The 18,372-nt window shown below is 50.5% G+C and overlaps 1 protein-coding gene across 1 annotated transcript in view; it reads right to left on the reverse strand.

Moving 5' to 3' along the window:
• Positions 1-18,372, reverse strand: part of GMPS (guanine monophosphate synthase) — a 102,717-nt gene that overhangs the window by 69,712 nt on the left and 14,633 nt on the right. Inside the window, exon 3 of the mRNA XM_075340712.1 lies at positions 16,142-16,256. Within this exon, the coding sequence (XP_075196827.1) occupies positions 16,142-16,256 (115 nt within the window). The remainder of the gene's footprint in view (positions 1-16,141; positions 16,257-18,372) is intronic.

The raw sequence follows: 18,372 nt of genomic DNA on the forward strand, positions 1-18,372 counted from the left end.
GCCTCGCAGGCACAATTGGATTCGCGTTCCATCCGCGCCTGTTAACCCCTTAAATGGCACTGTTAAAAATGTGACAGAGCCATTTAAATCCCCGCCGGGGTAAATCTTCACCTACCCGGCTTCATCAGCAGCACTGTGATGTGATCACAGTCGATGGTTGTCATGGTAGCACAGGGTTATGTGATGACTCCTGTAGCTAGCATGACTCAATTCCTGTTTCACTCGGCCGGATGCTGCCAGTGACAAGAGGTGTTCAAGAGATATGTAGAAGGGGTTAGATCCGCGCATCAGCCAAATATGAACTGTAGAATCGTTGATGAAGGAAAATATTTTTTATTTCATCGGTCTACGCGTTTCAAGGTCAAAGACCTCTTCCTCAGGACCAGTACATCAACAAAAAGCTTTTTGTTCATGTACTGGTCCTGAGGAAGAGGTCTTTGACCTTGAAACGCGTAGACCGATGAAATAAAAAATATTATCCTTCATCAACGATTCTACAGTTCATATTTGGCTGATGCGCGGATCTAACCTCTTCTACATATCTCATGAATGCTCTTCCACGTGGGGCTGCAGCAGACGCCATTATCTCATGCGTATCAGTAGTTGTGACTTTCACAACTATACTAGGTGAGTGTGTATTCTATTGCATTTACCACACTGTCCTTTGGTGTTACACGATCAGCGCTCTTATTTTTAGATAGTGACAAGAGGTGAGTATTTCTGGTGATCAGAACTGTGTAGCTGTGATCAACAGAAATAAATGAGCGATCAGACTGCTGATCCTTATAGTCCCCTAGGGGCACTAGCAAATAAAAAAAAAAAAAAAAAAAAAAAAGTTGTAAAAAAAATTAAAAAAAACAAACCTAAAAGTTCAAATCTCCCCCTTTTCGCTCCACCTATATACATATTTGGTATTGCCGAGTTCAGAAACGCCCATTCTATCAAAATATAAAATCAATTAATCTTATCGGTAAACGGCGTGGTGAGAAAAAAAAATCCAAACACCAAAATGACGTTTTTGGTCACCACAAATTTTGCGCAAAATGCAATAACAGGCGATCTAAAGATAGCATCTGCGCACAAATGGTACTATTGAAAACGTCAACCCGAGACTCAAAAAATAAGCCGTCACCTAGCCATAGATCCCAAAAAATGAGAACGCTACGAGTTGCATAAAATGGCGCAAAAAGTGTGCAACTTTTTTTGAACAAACTTCTGTTTGTTTTTTTTTTTTAAATCCCTTAGATAAAAAAGTAAACCTACACATGTTTGGGGTCTACGAAACCATACTGACCTGAGGTATCCCACCGACATACCATGTTTACCATATAGTGGACACTGAATAAAATATCTTAAAAAGAATCATGCAACCGCACTTTTTTTGCAATTTTTCCACACTTGGAATTTTTTTTGCCGGTTTCCAGGACACTATATGGTAAATCTTATGGTATCATTTAAAAGAACAACCTGTTCCTCAAAAAACAAGCCCTTATATGGCAAGATTACCGGAAAAATAAAAACGTTACGGCCCCCCCATCCCCGCCCGAAAAACAGAAAACCAGCCGGGGGTGAATGGGTTAAGGACATTATTATAAGCCCTTCCACTGAAGGGTCCTGTACAGCACTGATCATGGGGTTCATTGCAATGTAGAACTGACTACAGCAGAGCCAAAGAATAATTACATACAGCATTATAATATATTTAGCCACTTATACAGTGCCATTAATTCCACAGCGTTTTACACAGCATTCATTCCCACTAATTAAACCTTCAAGAGGGGATTCAGTAGGCACTGCTGTACCCTGTAAGGCTGCTTTCACACATCCGGTTTTAGCAGTGCGGCTCAATCCGGATCAAAAACCCATGCAACAGATGCGGTGAAAAAAACGGATCCGTTGCATAAGTTTTTCCATGCAGCCCGTCCGTTTTTTGACGGATGCGGCTTGATACTGAGCATGCGCAGTGCAAAAAAACGCATCCGGCGGCCGGATGCGGTTTTTGCCGCAGGACGCCGCATCCTGCGTCCATACGCTTGTATTGTAAATTGCGCCGGATGCGACTTTTTCGACTCACAAAAAAAACGTGCCAGGCAACGTTCCATCTGGCCGCCGCATGGGCTAAATATGCCGCATCCGGCAAAAAACGGACGCAACGCACAATACGGCGCTAATGCAAGTCTATGTGGGAAAAATACGCAACCGGTGGCAAAAAAAAAAACCTGTTGCGTTTTTTTCTGCAAAGCGCCGTATTGTGCCGCTCAGCAAAAACCAGATGTGTGAAAGCAGCCTAAGCGAGTGTCATTTATAAGAGGTCTTCATTTAAGAAGAAGCTAAACTTTTTTCTTTTTATAGCGGGCACTTGAACTGCTGTAGATAGGTTTAGTCTTGGTCCCGAATTCCCCATTATTTGTTCTATCGACCCCCCCAAACAATGCACAGCTCTGCACGCAGGACCGCACCGCTTATTTTATTTAAAATCACATTTGGGATTTTTTCCCTGCAATTCACCACATTATAAGGTAAAATGAATGGCGCCATCCAAAATTAGAACTTTCCACAAACACGATACCCTCTTCCCGACATCACCAACTTCGGCGTTTTTTTCCGCCTTCTTCCAAGAGCCATAGCGTTTTTATTTTGATGGTTTGCATAGATGTACGAGGCCTTGTTTTTGGGGGGACGAGTTGTACTTTTGAAAGACCCCATTCATTAACACGACTTTTCTGATTGTGACCCCTTTCCGGCACTAGTACCGTATATGCCGGCGTATAAGACGACTGGGCGTATAAGACGACCCCCAACTTCTGCCCTAAAAATATAGAATTTGGGATATACTGACTGTATAAGACTACCCCGCTCCCAAATGAAAAAAAGTCTGCTTTGATTGCAACATGTTAATTTTAATTCCGCGAGAGCCGTACAATATGTTTTTAAAGGGCCATTGACAGATCAATCGCTCCAATGTTCACTTAGTACAGCAAGGAATGCTCCTCCCTGCTGTATAAAGCCACAACTGGACTGAAACAATGGTACTACACTCTGCTACAAACAGACACACACAACTCTGCTACAAACAGACAAACACACACAACTCTGCTACATACAGACAAACACACACAACTCTGCTACATACAGACAAACACACACAACTCTGCTACATACAGACAGACACACACAACTCTGCTACAAACAGACAAACACACACAACTCTGCTACAAACAGACAAACACACACAACTCTGCTACATGCAGACAAACACGTACAACTCTGCTACATACAGACAAACACATACAACTCTGCTACATACAGACAAATACACACAACTCTGCTGCTCTGTGGGGCCTGCACAGAGATCGCACAAGTCCCCCTGTGTTAGATATCTCCCCCATAGTGCTGCCCATGGTCCCTATAGATCGCACAAGTCCCCCTGTGTTAGATATCGCCCCCATAGTGCTGCCCATGGCCCCTATATAGATCGCACAAGTCCCCCTGTGTCAGATATCGCCCCCATAGTGCTGCCCATGGCCCCTATAGATCGCACAAGTCCCCCTGTGTCAGATATGGCCCCTAGGCTGCTGCCCAAAGTAAAATAAAACCCTCTTTCCGTATCTCCTCCAGCGCTGAGCTCCCTCCTGTCTGGCTCCGTGCTTCTGTTCTTCCACTTCCTGGTTCAGTGCGGTCATGTGATCGGCACAGCAGGCTGAGCTCTCTGCCTGCCTGATCACAGTGGAAGCAGGGACACGGGGAGAAACGCTGCAGGGGTAAGTTAAAGCTTTTTTATTTTAGAATGAGCAGCAGCCTGGGGGCCAAATCTAACACATGGGGGACATGTGCGATCACACTGGGACGCAGGCTCATAGAATATGCACCGCTGCTCCAGCCCCTCACTGCGTGCGATTTCAGCACCATTGGAGATGGACAGCGGCTGTGCATATTATATGAGCGGGTGCAGGAGATCAAAGGATGCAGGCCGCAGCGTTCCCCTGTGCTCCAGAGCTGCTGCCCCCACCTCCCCTGGACGCTGCAGTGTACATACACACCCCCCCCTCCCCCGTATATCTGGCGTATAAGACGACCCCCCACTGTAGCCATTATTTTAAGGGGGTAAAAAGTCGTCTTATACGCCAGTATATACGGTAATATTTTCCTTTTTTAGTTGATGGGGCTGTCCAGTGCTTGTTTTTTGTGTGGTCAGACCATGTCTTTATCGATACCAGGTTAGCATTAATGTGACATATTAGTAGCTTATTAGAGCTGTTTTAACGCTGTTGCAGCGACCCAAAAATTGCAATTTTGGTGGTTTTCATTTTTTTCTGTTTACTGTATTAGTTACTTTTAATGGGGGAATGAGGCGGCAATTCAAACATTTAGGTTTTGGTTTGAAACGATAATTCATTTTTTTACGGTCTGCTCACTTGCACTATACCACAGTATTGCTGCGTTTAGTAAAAATCAAGGTCTACTTTAAAGCTCGGCTGAGTTTCAAACCTTCTTAATGACAGGTATGGAGGTCTTCAGCAGACCCCTGGTTGTCATAGAGACCCATTGGCACCCCGCGATAGTGTTACAGTGGTGCCAATGGGTGCACAGAATGAGGCGTCCACATGGTAGCAGGTTATTAATTCTGCGGTTAGAGTTTGACAGCGGCTTTTAACAGGGTGATAGTCGCAGACAAAGCTCTGCTGTAGGCAGGTCCTGGATGTGTGTCACAGCCATTATCTGGAGGGTAAGGCCGGGGTCACACGTGGCACTACTGCGATCCTTGCATGACACTCTGCTCACGCTGGCAGCACAGAAGGAGCAGAGTGTCATGCGAGGGTCACTGCAACTGAGGTCCGATCAGACCACACCTGCGGGGGGTGGGCAGGCACTGCGGAGGGGAGGGATTTATCTCCCTCTCTCCTCCGTTGCTGGCTATTGCCATTATCGCCCTGCACTCGCGGTACACCGGTGTACTGCGAGTGCAGTGCAATGCTTCTGTCCCATAGACATGAATGGGTGCGAGGGAAACCGGATCGCATTGCACCCACAGCATGCTGCGATTGTTTTCTCGGTCCGATTAGGGCTGAGAAAATAATCGCTCGTGGGTGCTGACACAGGATAATATTGGTCCGAGTGGAATGTAATGTTTTATCACATTCCACTCGCTCTGATTTTCATGCCGTGTGTCTTAGGCCTATGGGGCAGGCTCACCCTATGAGTCCAATCCATATACCTGCTACCAACTTGCACTTTACATGTACGGCCGATGTGAGTAGGGGGCTAAAGAAGGCAAGGAAAAAAAAAATTCAGAAGCACAAACAAATAAAAAAAAAAAAAAAGTCTTTGGTCCGGGTCTAAAGCCAGCTAATGGTAGATCCATTTTTAGTAATAAAGAAGGGAATTTTGTTTACTTACCGTAAATTCCTTTTCTTCTAGCTCCTATTGGGAGACCCAGACAATTTGGTGTATAGCTTCTGCCTCCGGAGGCCACACAAAGTATTACACTTTAAAAAGTGTAACCCCTCCCCTCTGCCTATACACCCTCCCGTGGACCACGGGCTCCTCAGTTTTGGTGCAAAAGCAGGAAGGAGGAAACTTATAAATTGGTCTAGGGTAAATTCAATCCGAAGGATGTTCGGAGAACTGAAGACCATAACCCAAAAGAACAACCAGCCCGAAGGGCACAGGGGCGGGTGCTGGGTCTCCCAATAGGAGCTAGAAGAAAAGGAATTTACGGTAAGTAAACAAAATTCCCTTCTTCTTTGTCGCTCCATTGGGAGACCCAGACAATTGGGACGTCCAAGAGCAGTCCCTGGGTGGGTAAAAGAATACCTCAATAAGAAGAGCCGAAAACGGCCCCCTCTTACAGGAGGACAACCGCTGTCTGAAGGACTCGCCTACGTAGACTGGCATCTGCCGAAGCATAGGTATGCACTTGCTAGTGCTTCGTGAAAGTGTGCAGACTAGACCACGTAGCTGCCCGACGCACCTGCTGAACCGTTGCCCGGAGCCGCAATGCCCAGGACGCATCTACAGTTCTGGTAGAATGGCCTTTCAGCCCTGAAGGGAGCGGAAGGCCCGAAGAACGGTAGGCCTCGAGAATCGGTTCCTTGATCCACCGAGCCAAGGTCGACTTGGAGGCCTGAGAGTCCATACGCTGGCCAGCGACAAGTACAAAAAGCGCATCTGAACGGCGCAGGGGCGCCGTGCGAGACACGTAGAACCGGAGTGCTCTCACTAGATCCAAAGAGTGCAAAACCTTTTCACACTGGTGAATTGGATTAGGGCAACAGGAAGGCCAGGAGATATCCTGATTTAGATGAAAAGGAGATACCACCTTAGAGAGAAATTCCGGGCCAGGACAAAGAACCACCTTATCCTGGTGGAAAACCAGGAAGGGAGCCTTGTATGACAGCGCTGCAAGCTCAGACACTCTCTGAAGAGATGTGACTGTCACCAGGAAGGCCACCTTCTGCGAAAGACGGGAGAGAGAGACCTCCCGCAGCAGCTCAAAAGGCGGCTTTTGAAGAGCCGTCAGGACTCTGCTAAGATCCCAGGGTTCCAACGGACGTTTGCAAGGTGGGACCATGTGGCAGACCCCCTGCAGGAACGTGCGGACCTGCGGAAGCCTGGCTAGACGCTTTTGAAAGAAAAAAACGGAGAGCGTGGATACTTGGCCCTAGAGAGAGAGTCGAGGGACAAACCCTTGTCCATTCCAAATTGTAGGAATGAAAGGAATGTGGGTAAGGCAAACTGCCATGGAGGAAAGCAGTTATCAGCGCACCAGGATAGAAAGACTTGCCAAGACCTGTAATAGATCTTGGCGGACGTTGGCTTCCTGGCTTGTTTCGCGGTGGCAATGACATCCTGAGATAACCCTGAAGACTCTAGGAGTCAGGGACCAATGGCCACCTAGTCAAGTTGAGGGCCACAGAATTCAGATGGAAAAAACGGGCCTTATGACAGCAAGTCTGGGCGGTCTGGAAGTGCCCACGGTTGACCCACCGTGAGAGATGCCACAGATCCGGATACCACGACCGTCTCGGCCAGTCTGGAGCGACGAGAATGGTGCGTAGTACCCTGGGCAGCATCGCCAGAGGGGGAAACACATAAGGCAGTCGAAACTGCGACCAATCCTGGACTAAAGCGTCCGCTGCCAGAGGTCTGTGATCCTGAGACCGTGCCATGAAGGCCGGGACCTTGAGAGATCGACGTCCTGCGTTCCTCAGGGGCGATGGATCTCTCGAAGCACTTCTGGGTGCAGAGACCATTCCCCCGCGTCCATGCCCTGATGACTGAGAAAATCTGCTTCCCAGTTTTCTACGCCCGGGATGTGAACTGCGGAGATGGTGGAGCCTGTGGTTTCCACCCACTGCAGAATCCGCCGGACTTCCTGGAAGGCTTGACGACTGCAAGTGCCGCCTTGGTTTGCGAACGGCACTGCCTCCATAGCTGCAACCATCTTCCCCAGGAAGTGCATGAGGCGCCTTAAGGGGTGTGACTGACTCCGAAGAAGTGATTGCACCCCCGCTTGCAGAGAAAGCTGTTTGTCCCTGGAGAGTCGCCAGAGCGACGGCAAGGCTTTGTTGACACGCCACCTGAGAAGGGGCCCAGAGGTGAAGAAACGAGCCGCAGGACGAGAACTGAACTCTATCCTGTAACCATGAGACAGACTGTCTCTCACCCATCGGTCTTGAACTTGTGGCCACCAGGCGCCGCCAAAGCGGGAGAGCTTGCCACCGACCGGGGATGCGCTAGGGTAGGCCGAGAGCCATGAGGAGGCCGTTTTGGAGGCAGTGCCCCCTGCGGCCTTTTGGGGTCGTGACGTGGGCCGCCTCGCATATGAGTTCCTCTGGCCTTTCTCCGGCCTGTTGGACGAAGAAGAATGTGGCTTGGCGGAGGGACGAAAGGACCGAAACCTCGATTGGATTTTTATTTGCTGAGGTCTCCTAGGTTTGGACTGGGGTAAGGAGGAGTCCTTTCCCTTGGATTCCTTAATAATATCATCCAATCGTTCGCCAAATAAACGGTCGCCAGAAAAAGGCAAACCAGTTAAGAACCTTTTTGAAGCAGAGTCTGGTTCCCATTCGCGCAGCCACATGGCCCTGCGAACTGCCACGGAGTTAGCATATGCTACAGCCGTGCGGCTAGTGGAGTCCCGGACGGCGTTCATGGCGCAGGACAAAAAAGACTGATGCCCGAGAGTCAAAGACGGAACATGCGGAGCAAAATTCCATGTGACAGCATTAAACTCCATCAGACAAGCCTAGATTGCTTGGAGAGCCCACACGGCTGCAAAGGCCGGGGCGAAAGACGTGCCCGTGGCCTCATAGATGGACTTCACCAAGAGCTCTGTCTGTCTGTCAGTGGCATCCTTCAGGGATGAGCAATTTGCAACAGACACCACGGACCTAGCAGCCAATTTGGAGACTGGAGGATCCATCTTGGGAGAACGAGCCCAACTCTTAACGACTTCAGATGGCAAGGGGTAACGCGTGTCAGTGTGACGTTTAACCCAGCGCTTGTCCGGGACCGCTCCGGGTTTCTGGACAGCATCCCTGAAGTTAGAGTGATAAAAAAACGTATTGCGTGTACGTTTGGAGAACCGAAACTGGTGTTTCTCCTGCTGAGAAGCAGACTCCTCTACAGGAGGGGGCGGAGGAGAGCGAACCAGCACCTGGATGATGGAGATCATTTACTAAGGCGTCCCCCTCAGGAGTATCAAGGTTAAGGGTGAAGTTAGGGCCAGAGCCCTGAGCTCCCCCGTCCGCCTCGTCTTCCTGAGAATCCTCAAGCTGGGATCCCTAGCAGCGTGAGGAAGTCGGGGAAGAGTCCCAGCGAGACCGCTTAGCCGGTCTTGGACTGCGGTCCGGGCAGGAGTCCTCCGCCTGAGACCTAGGGCTCAACCTGGGAGCGCGCTGCGGCGCTAACCAAGCGGGGCCTGGATGAGACAAGCTAACAGGGCCAGGGCCTGTGAAAGGTCCGGTCTGGACTGCAATGCCTCAAGGAGCCTAGAAGACCATTTGATCATATGAAAATGACTGAGGGCCAACACCGGTGACTCTGTCCCTGCAGCCTGCTCAGGGGGGGGGGGTCTACATGAGCCGAGGGGCCCACCAGTGCCCGAGGACTAAGGCGTCCCCCCTCCGGCTGAGCAAGCGAGGCAGGAGCCGAGCATTGCTCACAGTGAGGGTAGGTGTATCCCGCCGGTAACATAGCCCCACAAGAGGTACAGACCGCGAGAAAAACCTGTGCCTGTTGTCTCCTAGGAGAGTGACCACTGAAGGTTAAATGTGAACAAAGGTATACAGTCTGTCCGAAGCGAAATATATATAATATATACATATGTATTCGGCACCCTAGGGGGATCAGCACTGGGTGCTGTGTTCACCCTGAGCTCCCCTGAGAAGCACCCACCGGCAGAATGCCAAAAAGTGGCCGCCGGAGCTCTCAGGGGAGCGGGGCCGAGGGCGGCGCCAGCAAAGAGCGGGAGTCTGGGTTCCCCACAGTGGTCAGTGAGGGGGGAGGAAGACATGCAGGATGTTCCAGCCCTCACATCCGACATGTCGGTAATCCCGCCCTTACCCCTGACAGGCAGGCCCGGGGGCGGGATTTTCGCGACTAGGCCGCGGTGAAGCCGGGGGCTAAAGTTGAGGCCGCGCCCGACAAGCAGGCCTGGTCGGCGCGGAAGTCCATCTGCCTCCTCAGTTATACGACTACCGCGGCTTCCGGGAAGAAGGTGCGCTCCCTGTACAGTCCCCAATGGGGACACAGAGTACCTTTAAGTAGCAGGGCCCGGTCCCTGGGGTTGAAAAGGCTCCGGTCCGGCAGGTTCCACCAGGGGCTGCGGATGGAGCACGGTCCCAGTAAATGGATGACCGTTCAGGATCCCACTTCTCCCAGAGCCACTGAGGGATGGTGAAGGAGACGGCATGTGGCTCCAGCCTTTGTACCCGCAATGGGTACCTCAACTTTAACAACACCGCCGACAAAGTGGGGTGAGAAGGGAGCATGCCGGGGACCCCGTGGGGGTCCTCTTTTCTTCCAACCGACAACTAAGTTATGAGAATGCATGAGTGGATGTGTGCCTCCTTCCACACAAAGCATAAAACTGAGGAGCCTGTGGTCCACGGGAGGGTGTATAGGCAGAGGGGAGGGGTTACACTTTTTAAAGTGTAATACTTTGTGTGGCCTCCGGAGGCAGAAGCTATACACCCAATTGTCTGGGTCTCCCAATGGAGCGACAAAGAAATAAAGAGATTTTTGTTTACTTACCGTAAATTCTTTTTCTTATAGTTCCGTAATGGGAGACCTAGACCATGGGTGTATAGCTTCTGCCTCCGGAGGACACACAAAGTACTACACTAAAAAGTGTAGCTCCTCCCTCCGAGCATATACACCCCCTGGATAACCAAATATAGCCAGTTTAGTGCAAAAGCTGAAGGAGAGTAGCCACCCACAAGTAGAGATAGAGCAAGAACCGGAACAACCGGAGCCTCTGTCTACAACAACAGCCGGTGATAACACGCGGAACAAGAAACTGCCAACAGGCAACAGGGAGGGTGCTGGGTCTCCCATTACGGAACTATAAGAAAAAGAATTTACGGTAAGTAAACAAAAATCTCTTTTTCTTCATCGTTCCTATGGGAGACCCAGACCATGGGACATCTCAAAGCAGTCCATGGGTGGGAATAAACAGAAAACTGAGAAGTAGGCAAAACCTAACTTCACAAACGGGCGACAGCCGCCTGAAGGATGCGTCTGCCCAAGCTCGCATCTGCCGAAGCATGAGCATGCACTTGGTAGTGCTTCGAAAAGGTGTGCAGACTAGACCAAGTGGCAGCCTGACAGACCTGCTGAGCCGTAGCCTGGTGCCTGAAAGCCCAAGAGGCACCGACAGCTCTGGTCGAGTGTGCCTTGATCCCCGGCGGGGGAGGCACCTGAGTACACTGGTAGGCTTCGGATATGGCCGACCTAATTCAACGAGCTAGGGTCGGTTTAGAAGCCAAGAGACCCTTGCGCTGACCTGTGGTCAGCACAAAAAGAGAGGTGCACCGCCTAAGAACAGCGGTGCGTGACACATAGATCCGGAGAGCCCGCACCAGATCTAAAGTATGCAACGCTTTCTCAAAGCGATGAACAGGAGCCGGACAAAAGGAAGGCAATGAAATGTCCTGGTTAAGGTGGAAAGGAGACACCACCTTAGGGAGAAAGTCCGGAGTCGGACGGAGAACCACCTTGTCTTGGTGAAAAACCAAAAAAGGTGACTCCGAAGAGAGCGCAGCCAAATCAGAGACTCTCCTGAGAGAAGTTATGGCCACCAGAAAGACGACTTTCTGTGAAAGTCGAAACAAAGAAACCTCCCTAAGAGGCTCAAAGGGGGGTTTCTGTAAGGCCGTGAGGACCAGATTAAGGTCCCAGGGATCCAAAGGCCGCCGGTAAGGTGGAATGATGTGAGATGCGCCCTGCATGAAGGTGCGCACCTGGGCCAGTCGGGCGATACGCCGCTGGAACAACACTGACAGAGCCGAGACCTGTCCCTTAAGGGAATTGAGGGATAGTCCTAGCTGCAGACCGGACTGTAGAAAGGACAGGATGGTCGGCAAGGAAAAAGGCCAAGGGGCATGGCCGGAAGAACGACACCAGGACAGGAAAATTCTCCAAGTCCTGTGGTAAATCTTGGCCGAGGAAGACTTCCGAGCCAGAGTCATGGTGGAGTTGACTTCAGGAGGGATACCAGAAGTCGTCAAGATCCAGGACTCAAGAGCCACGCCGTCAATCTGAGAGCCGCAGAATTCTGGCGGAAAAACGGACCTTGTGAGAGAAGGTCTGGACGGTCCGGAAGATGCCACGGCACCTCTACGGACAGGTGGAACAGGTCTGGATACCAAGCTCGCCTGGGCCAGTCTGGAGCAATGAGGATGACCCGACGGCCCTCCATTCTGATCTTGCGCAGGACTCTGGTCAACAGAGCTAGAGGGGGAAACACGTAAGACAGACGGAACTGGGACCAATCCTGAACCAGCGCGTCCGCTGCAAAGGCCTGAGGATCGTGGGAGCGAGCCACGTAAACCGGGACCTTGTTGTTGTGCCGGGATGCCATTAGATCCACTTCCGGAGTGCCCCACTTGCGGCAGATCGACCGGAACACTGCCGGATGCAGGGCCCACTCGCCGCTGTCCACGGTTTGACGGCTGAGATAATCTGCCTCCCAGTTTTCTACGCCTGGGATGTGGACTGCGGATATGGTGGACTTGGAGTCCTCCGTCCACTGAAGGATGCGTTGAACCTCCAACATTGCCAGGCGGCTGCGAGTCCCGCCCTGGTGATTTATGTAGGCAACTGCTGTCGCGTTGTCTGACTGGACTCGAATGTGCTTGCCCGCCAACAGGTGGTGAAAGGCTACGAGAGCTAGGAGCACAGCTCTGATTTCCAGCACATTGATCGAGAGGGCTGATTCGGGCAGAGTCCAAGTGCCCTGTGCTCGGTGGTGGAGAAATACTGCTCCCCAGCCAGATAGACTGGCATCCATGGTGAGGATCACCCAGGACGGGGTCAGGAAGGAGCGTCCCTGAGACAGAGAGAGGGGCCGAAGCCACCACTGAAGAGAGCTCCTGGTCTGTGGCGACAGAGTGCCGGCAGAGTCTCGAATTGCATCCCTAGGTACGTGAGTTTTTGGGTCGGGGTCAGAGTGGACTTGGGCAGATTGACAAGCCACCCGAATTGAACAAGAGTGGCGAGAGTGAGATAGACACTCCGCTGACAGTCTGCACTGGATGAAGCCTTGACAAGAAGGTCGTCCAGGTAAGGAATCACTGCCAACCCCTGGAGGTGCAGAACCGCAACCACTGCTGCCATGACCTTGGTAAATACTCGAGGGGCCGTGGCTAACCCGAAGGGGAGAGCCACGAATTGGAAATGTTCCTCTCCGATTGCAAAACGTAGCCAACGCTGGTGTGAAATTGCAATTGGCACATGCAGATAGACATCTCTGATGTCGATGGATGCCAGGAAATCTCCTTGGGTCATTGAGGCAATGACTGATCGCAGAGACTCCATGCGAAAATGCCGCACCTGAACATGCTTGTTGAGAAGCTTGAGATCCAGGATGGGCCGGAAGGAGCCGTCCTTTTTGGGGACTAGGAAGAGATTTGAGTAAAAACCTCTGAACCGTTCCCTGGCGGAAACCGGTACAATTACTCCGTTGGCTTGCAAGGATGCCACGGCCTGAGAGAAGGCGGCGGCCTTGGAGCAGGGGGGAGTTGACAGAAAAAATCTGTTTGGCGGGCTGGAAGAGAACTCTATCCTGTAGCCGTGGGAGATGATATCCCGCACCCACTGATCGGAGACGTGTTGAAACCACACGTCGCCAAAGTGGGAGAGCCTGCCACCGACCAAGGACGTTGCTGGCTCGGCCAGATAGTCAAGAGGAGGCTGCCTTGGTGGCAGCAGCTCCTGCGGACCTTTGTGGACGCGGCTTCTTGCGCCAGGTGGGCTTCTGGTCCTTGGCTGAGTTAGTGGACGAGGCCGAGGGCTTAGAGGACGACCAGTTAGAGGAATGAAAGGAACGAAACCTCGACTGGTTCCTGCCCTGGACAGGTTTCCTGGTTTTAGTCTGTGGCAAGGAAGTACTCTTCCCGCCAGTAGCCTCCTTAATAATGTCATCCAGTTGTTCACCGAACAGCCTGGACGCAGCAAATGGGAGCCCAGCAAGGTACTTCTTTGAGGAAGCATCTGCCTTCCACTCTCGAAGCCACAAGATCCTGCGGATAGCGAGGGAATTAGCGGAGGCCACCGCAGTGCGGTGAGAGGCCTCCAGCATGGCAGACATGGCGTAGGCTGAAAAGGCTGAAGCCTGGGAAGTTAAGGCAACCAATTCAGGCATAGAGTCCCTAGTGAGGGAATGCATCTCCTCTAGGGAAGCAGAGATGGCTTTGAGAGCCCACACTGCTGCAAAGGATGGGGAGAACGAGGCCCCTGCCGCCTCATAGACAGACTTGGCCAGGAGGTCAACCTGGTGGTCAGTGGGATCCTTAAGTGAGGTGCCATCAGCCACAGATACAACTGTCCGGGCTGAGAGTCTAGACACCGGAGGGTCTACCTTTGGTGAGTGAGCCCACTCCTTGACCACCTCTGGTGGAAAAGGATAACGGTCGTCAGAACCACGCTTTGGGAAGCGTTTGTCAGGACAGGCTCTGGGCTTGGACACAGTGGCTTGAAAACTGGAGTGGTTAAAGAACACACTCCTTGTTCTCTTAGGCAAGGTAAACTGGTGCTTTTCTGCCAGAGAGGGTTGCTCCTCTGATACTGGCGGATTGAGGTCCAGTACAGAATTAATGGATGCAATCAAATCACTAACATCTGCATCGCCCTCGGTCAGATCGATGGGGCACATGGAGGTAGCGTCCGAGCCCCCAGTAAAGACATCCTCCTCGTCCTGCGAGTCGGCTCGTGAATCGGAGCCGCGGGACGAGGAAGGAGAGGGGACCCTGCGTCTCCTTTTAGGAGGACGGGGTCTGGGAGCAGATGAAGAATCCTCTGTGAGCTCTGCAGAGCGAGCCGAAGCAGCAGAGGCGCCCTGAGAAAGGGGCTGATGCATGCTCAGCAGAGTCCGGGACAACTGTCCCATGGAGTCAGCAAAGGACTGGGAGATAGACTTAGAAAACAATTCTACCCAAGCCGGGGGTTCAGCCACCGGGGCCGGAGCAGCCGGAGGGACCACTGGGGAGACTCCAGGCTGAGGCACCACCATGTTAGAGCAGGCATCACAATGAGGATATGTGCTCGGTTCAGGCAGTACGAGCTTACATGCAGTGCATATTGAGTACAGCCTTGCTCCTAGTGTGAGACATGCTGCTGAGGTGGGGGCTCTGCAGTAAAGAACACACTCCTTCAGAATGACCCACAGAGAGTGTATAAGAAGATCCACAACCAGAGGTTGTGGCTTACCAGACCGTTTTGTGTGCCCTCCGGATCCCACAGCTCGGACCCCCTGCAGAGATGCAGCAGCCAGCGCCGATTAGTGTGGGGACGCTGATAAAATGGCGCCGGAGTGAGGAGGGGGGGCGGGGCCTAGTCCAAGAGCGGGAACCGGAGGGCCAAGGAGATATACAGGGGAGGGAAACATCTCCTCAGAGAGGAGTGTCCTCCCCTGTGCTGAACGGCCGGTGGGCGGCGCCGCACTGTCCCTCTGCATGACTGACATGCAGGGGCAGTGAAAACGAAAGTAGGCCGCAGCCGAAGCTGGGGCCTAAATTTTACAATGCGGCCGGCGCGCAAGCACCCTCGGCGCGATTCTCAGGTGAAAACCAGAGAACCGGCCGGAAATGTCACCAAAGTAACCTGACACACTCTCCCCAACAATAAAGATGCAAGGGACCCCCTGACAATAACGTCTCAAATACTTAGCTTGTGAGACGCAGGGCCAGGTCCCTGAGGGATGAGTGCTCCGTCCGGCAGGGTCCTGAAAGCAGTGAGAACCGTGCTGGCTCCCACTTCAAGCCAGAGCCCGAGGGATGGTGAAGGAGCGCGGCATGTAAGGCTCCAGCCTTGAAATCAACCTTAACAACACCGCCGACACAGTGGGGTGAGAAGGGACATGCCGGGGGTCCAGCTTGGACCCGCTTTTCTTCAAACTCTTTAAAATCAAAATTCAGATGAGAATGCATGTGTGGATGTGTGCCTCCTGAACACAAAGCATTGAACTGGCTATATTTGGTTATCCAGGGAGTGTATATGCTCGGAGGGAGGAGCTACACTTTTTAGTGTAGTACTTTGTGTGTCCTCCGGAGGCAGAAGCTATACACCCATGGTCTGGGTCTCCCATAGGAACGATGAAGAAAGAATATATTACTTTTATGGTAACTGAAAAAAAATAAATAAGAATTTGGCAGGAAACAAACTGGTAATGCAGGACTACCTGATTTTACAGTCTATATGTAATGCACCAGGTCAGAATCATCAGCACATTAGCGGCACTGATACATCTGTATGTGAAGCTTGCTGCAATCCGACATGCGAGACGTCAGCGTCACAAGGAGACAATGTAACCGAATCGCACAATTCCAGCTAAGAATTCTACACAAAGTGTCGCCATCTATAACCCCCTTGTGTAGTTTCAGTAAAAGAAAGGAACCCTAACGCAACAATTTATAAATACCTGCATGCCATAGCAGATCCCAAGCACTGGCTTGCCAATGGTAAATATAGCAGAGTCAAACCATGGAGCATCTTCAGCATACACAGAGTTTGGTCCACCTGATATGATGATCGCTCTAGAAATAAGAAAGTCATTGAAAAGATCAAATAAGAAAAAAGACAAATTCATTTTAAATTCCAACAGCAAATACTGATCACAGAAGATGATGCGTCCCCACTAGCCAAGAAAAGGGAGCACTGCCATTATTAACAGAGAGGAAGAGGACTAGAAGTTTAGTGCCTCCAATAAGAAGTAGCAATCCTAAAAGTCAATATCAGCCTTTTAGTGAGCCTTGCCAAATGTCATAAGAAGCCAAATGAGACCCTTGTTTGCCCACATCACTACAGCCCATAAGTCTCCCTATACTGGATTGGCACTCTCCACAAAGACAAGTGTTCCTACTGACACCCCGTGGGGCAAATATCCTGAAATAGGTCTATAAATTGAGTGTCTAATTTGACTTTGTATTGCAGGTCATGTGGCAAGGCTTGTTGATAAGGAGGAGAGACTTTTTAGGATTGCTTCCCCTCTGAAGATGAGATGTGCATATTTAGAGGAGCATTTCATGGCCTATAAGTCTCCTCCACAAGCAGAAAAGCTTCCCCTTGTACGCCATACAAAGAGACGTCACCCTGGTTACAAGATTCAGCCACATTAGCCCGTGACAGCACAGCAGATATAGCTTATTTCATGGAGAAGCGTCCCTTTGGAGCCCCTGTTTGCCGTCATGGCAGACCCAATGGAAAGGATAATGGTGCATGCAGCTTTTCTCGCCCATATCACACCAAGCACAATGGAGGCCAACATGTGCCTCACTAATTGTCAATGAGCTCCATTCGGCACCAGTGATATCTGCAGTAATCAGAAGCCACAGTGATGGTGTGAACAGAGCCCAAGTCACTCACCAAGGCACAGGTTTAAGCATTTATAAACTTCACTCCAAAGCAAATATTGTACGTGTCCTGCCAATAGCATTAATGGAAAAACGCTAACAAAATGTATTGCACTGTATCAGAAGATAAAGATGACCGGTGACAACGTTCAATGCTTTTAAAGGGAACCAATCACCAGGATTTTCGTATATAAGGTACAGCCAGTGCTATACTGGCACTATCAGGCTGATTCTATACATACCTGTAGTGGGCAGCTCAAATATTTAGGTTTTGAAATCCAAAAAAGTAAACTTAATAAAATGAGCGGCTTGTTGAGTGACAGCTGCACTGGAGCAGATCATATATTCATAGTTATTCCCGCCCTCTGTTAGAATTAGCATAAGCATTATACAAACAATTTACTTTGTCTGTTGCAGGACCTGTGTGAGGTCAACAAAGCTGGATACCAGGTCACATGGGTATGACCTCACACAGGTCCTGCAACAGACAAAGTAAATTGTTTGTATAATGCTTATGCTAATTCTAACAGGGGGAGGGGATAACTATGAATATATTATCTGCTCCAGTGCAGCTGTCACTCAACAAGCCGCTCATTTTATTAAAGTTTACTTTTTTGGATTTCAAAACCTAAATATTTGAGCTGCCCACTACAGGTATGTATAGAATCAGCCTGATAGTGCCAGTATAGCACTGGCTGTAGCTTATATACGAAAATCCTGGTGATTGGTTGTGATATGGGCGAGAAAAGCTGCATGCACCATTATCCTTTCCATTGGGTCTGCCATGACGGCAAACAGGGGCTCCAAAGGGACGCTTCTCCATGAAATAAGCTATATCTGCTGTGTTGTCACGGGCTAATGTGGCTGAATCTTGTAACCAGGGTGACGTCTCTTTGTATGGCGTACAAGGGGAAGCTTTTCTGCTTGTGGAGGAGACTTATAGGCCATGAAATGCTCCTCTAAATATGCACATCTCATCTTCAGAGGGGAAGCAATCCTAAAAAGTATCTCCTCCTTATCAACAAGCCTTGCCACATGACCTGCAACAAGCAGCTCATTTTATAAACTTTACTTTTTTGGATTTCAAAACCTAAACATCCGAGCTGCCCACTACAGGTATGTAGAGAATCAGCCTGATAGTGCCAGTATAGCACTGGCTTTAGCTTATATACGAAAATCCTGGTGATTGGTTCCCTTTAAGCTTCAAAGCGCTGGAAACAAGAACTCAAATATTCCATAGGTGATTTCTGGTCCTGGGGGGTCAGGGGGCAGACTGTCAGCTGAATCATGTGACAATTTT

Source organism: Anomaloglossus baeobatrachus, chromosome 3 (assembly GCF_048569485.1).
Source record: "Anomaloglossus baeobatrachus isolate aAnoBae1 chromosome 3, aAnoBae1.hap1, whole genome shotgun sequence".
NCBI lineage: Eukaryota > Metazoa > Chordata > Amphibia > Anura > Aromobatidae > Anomaloglossus > Anomaloglossus baeobatrachus.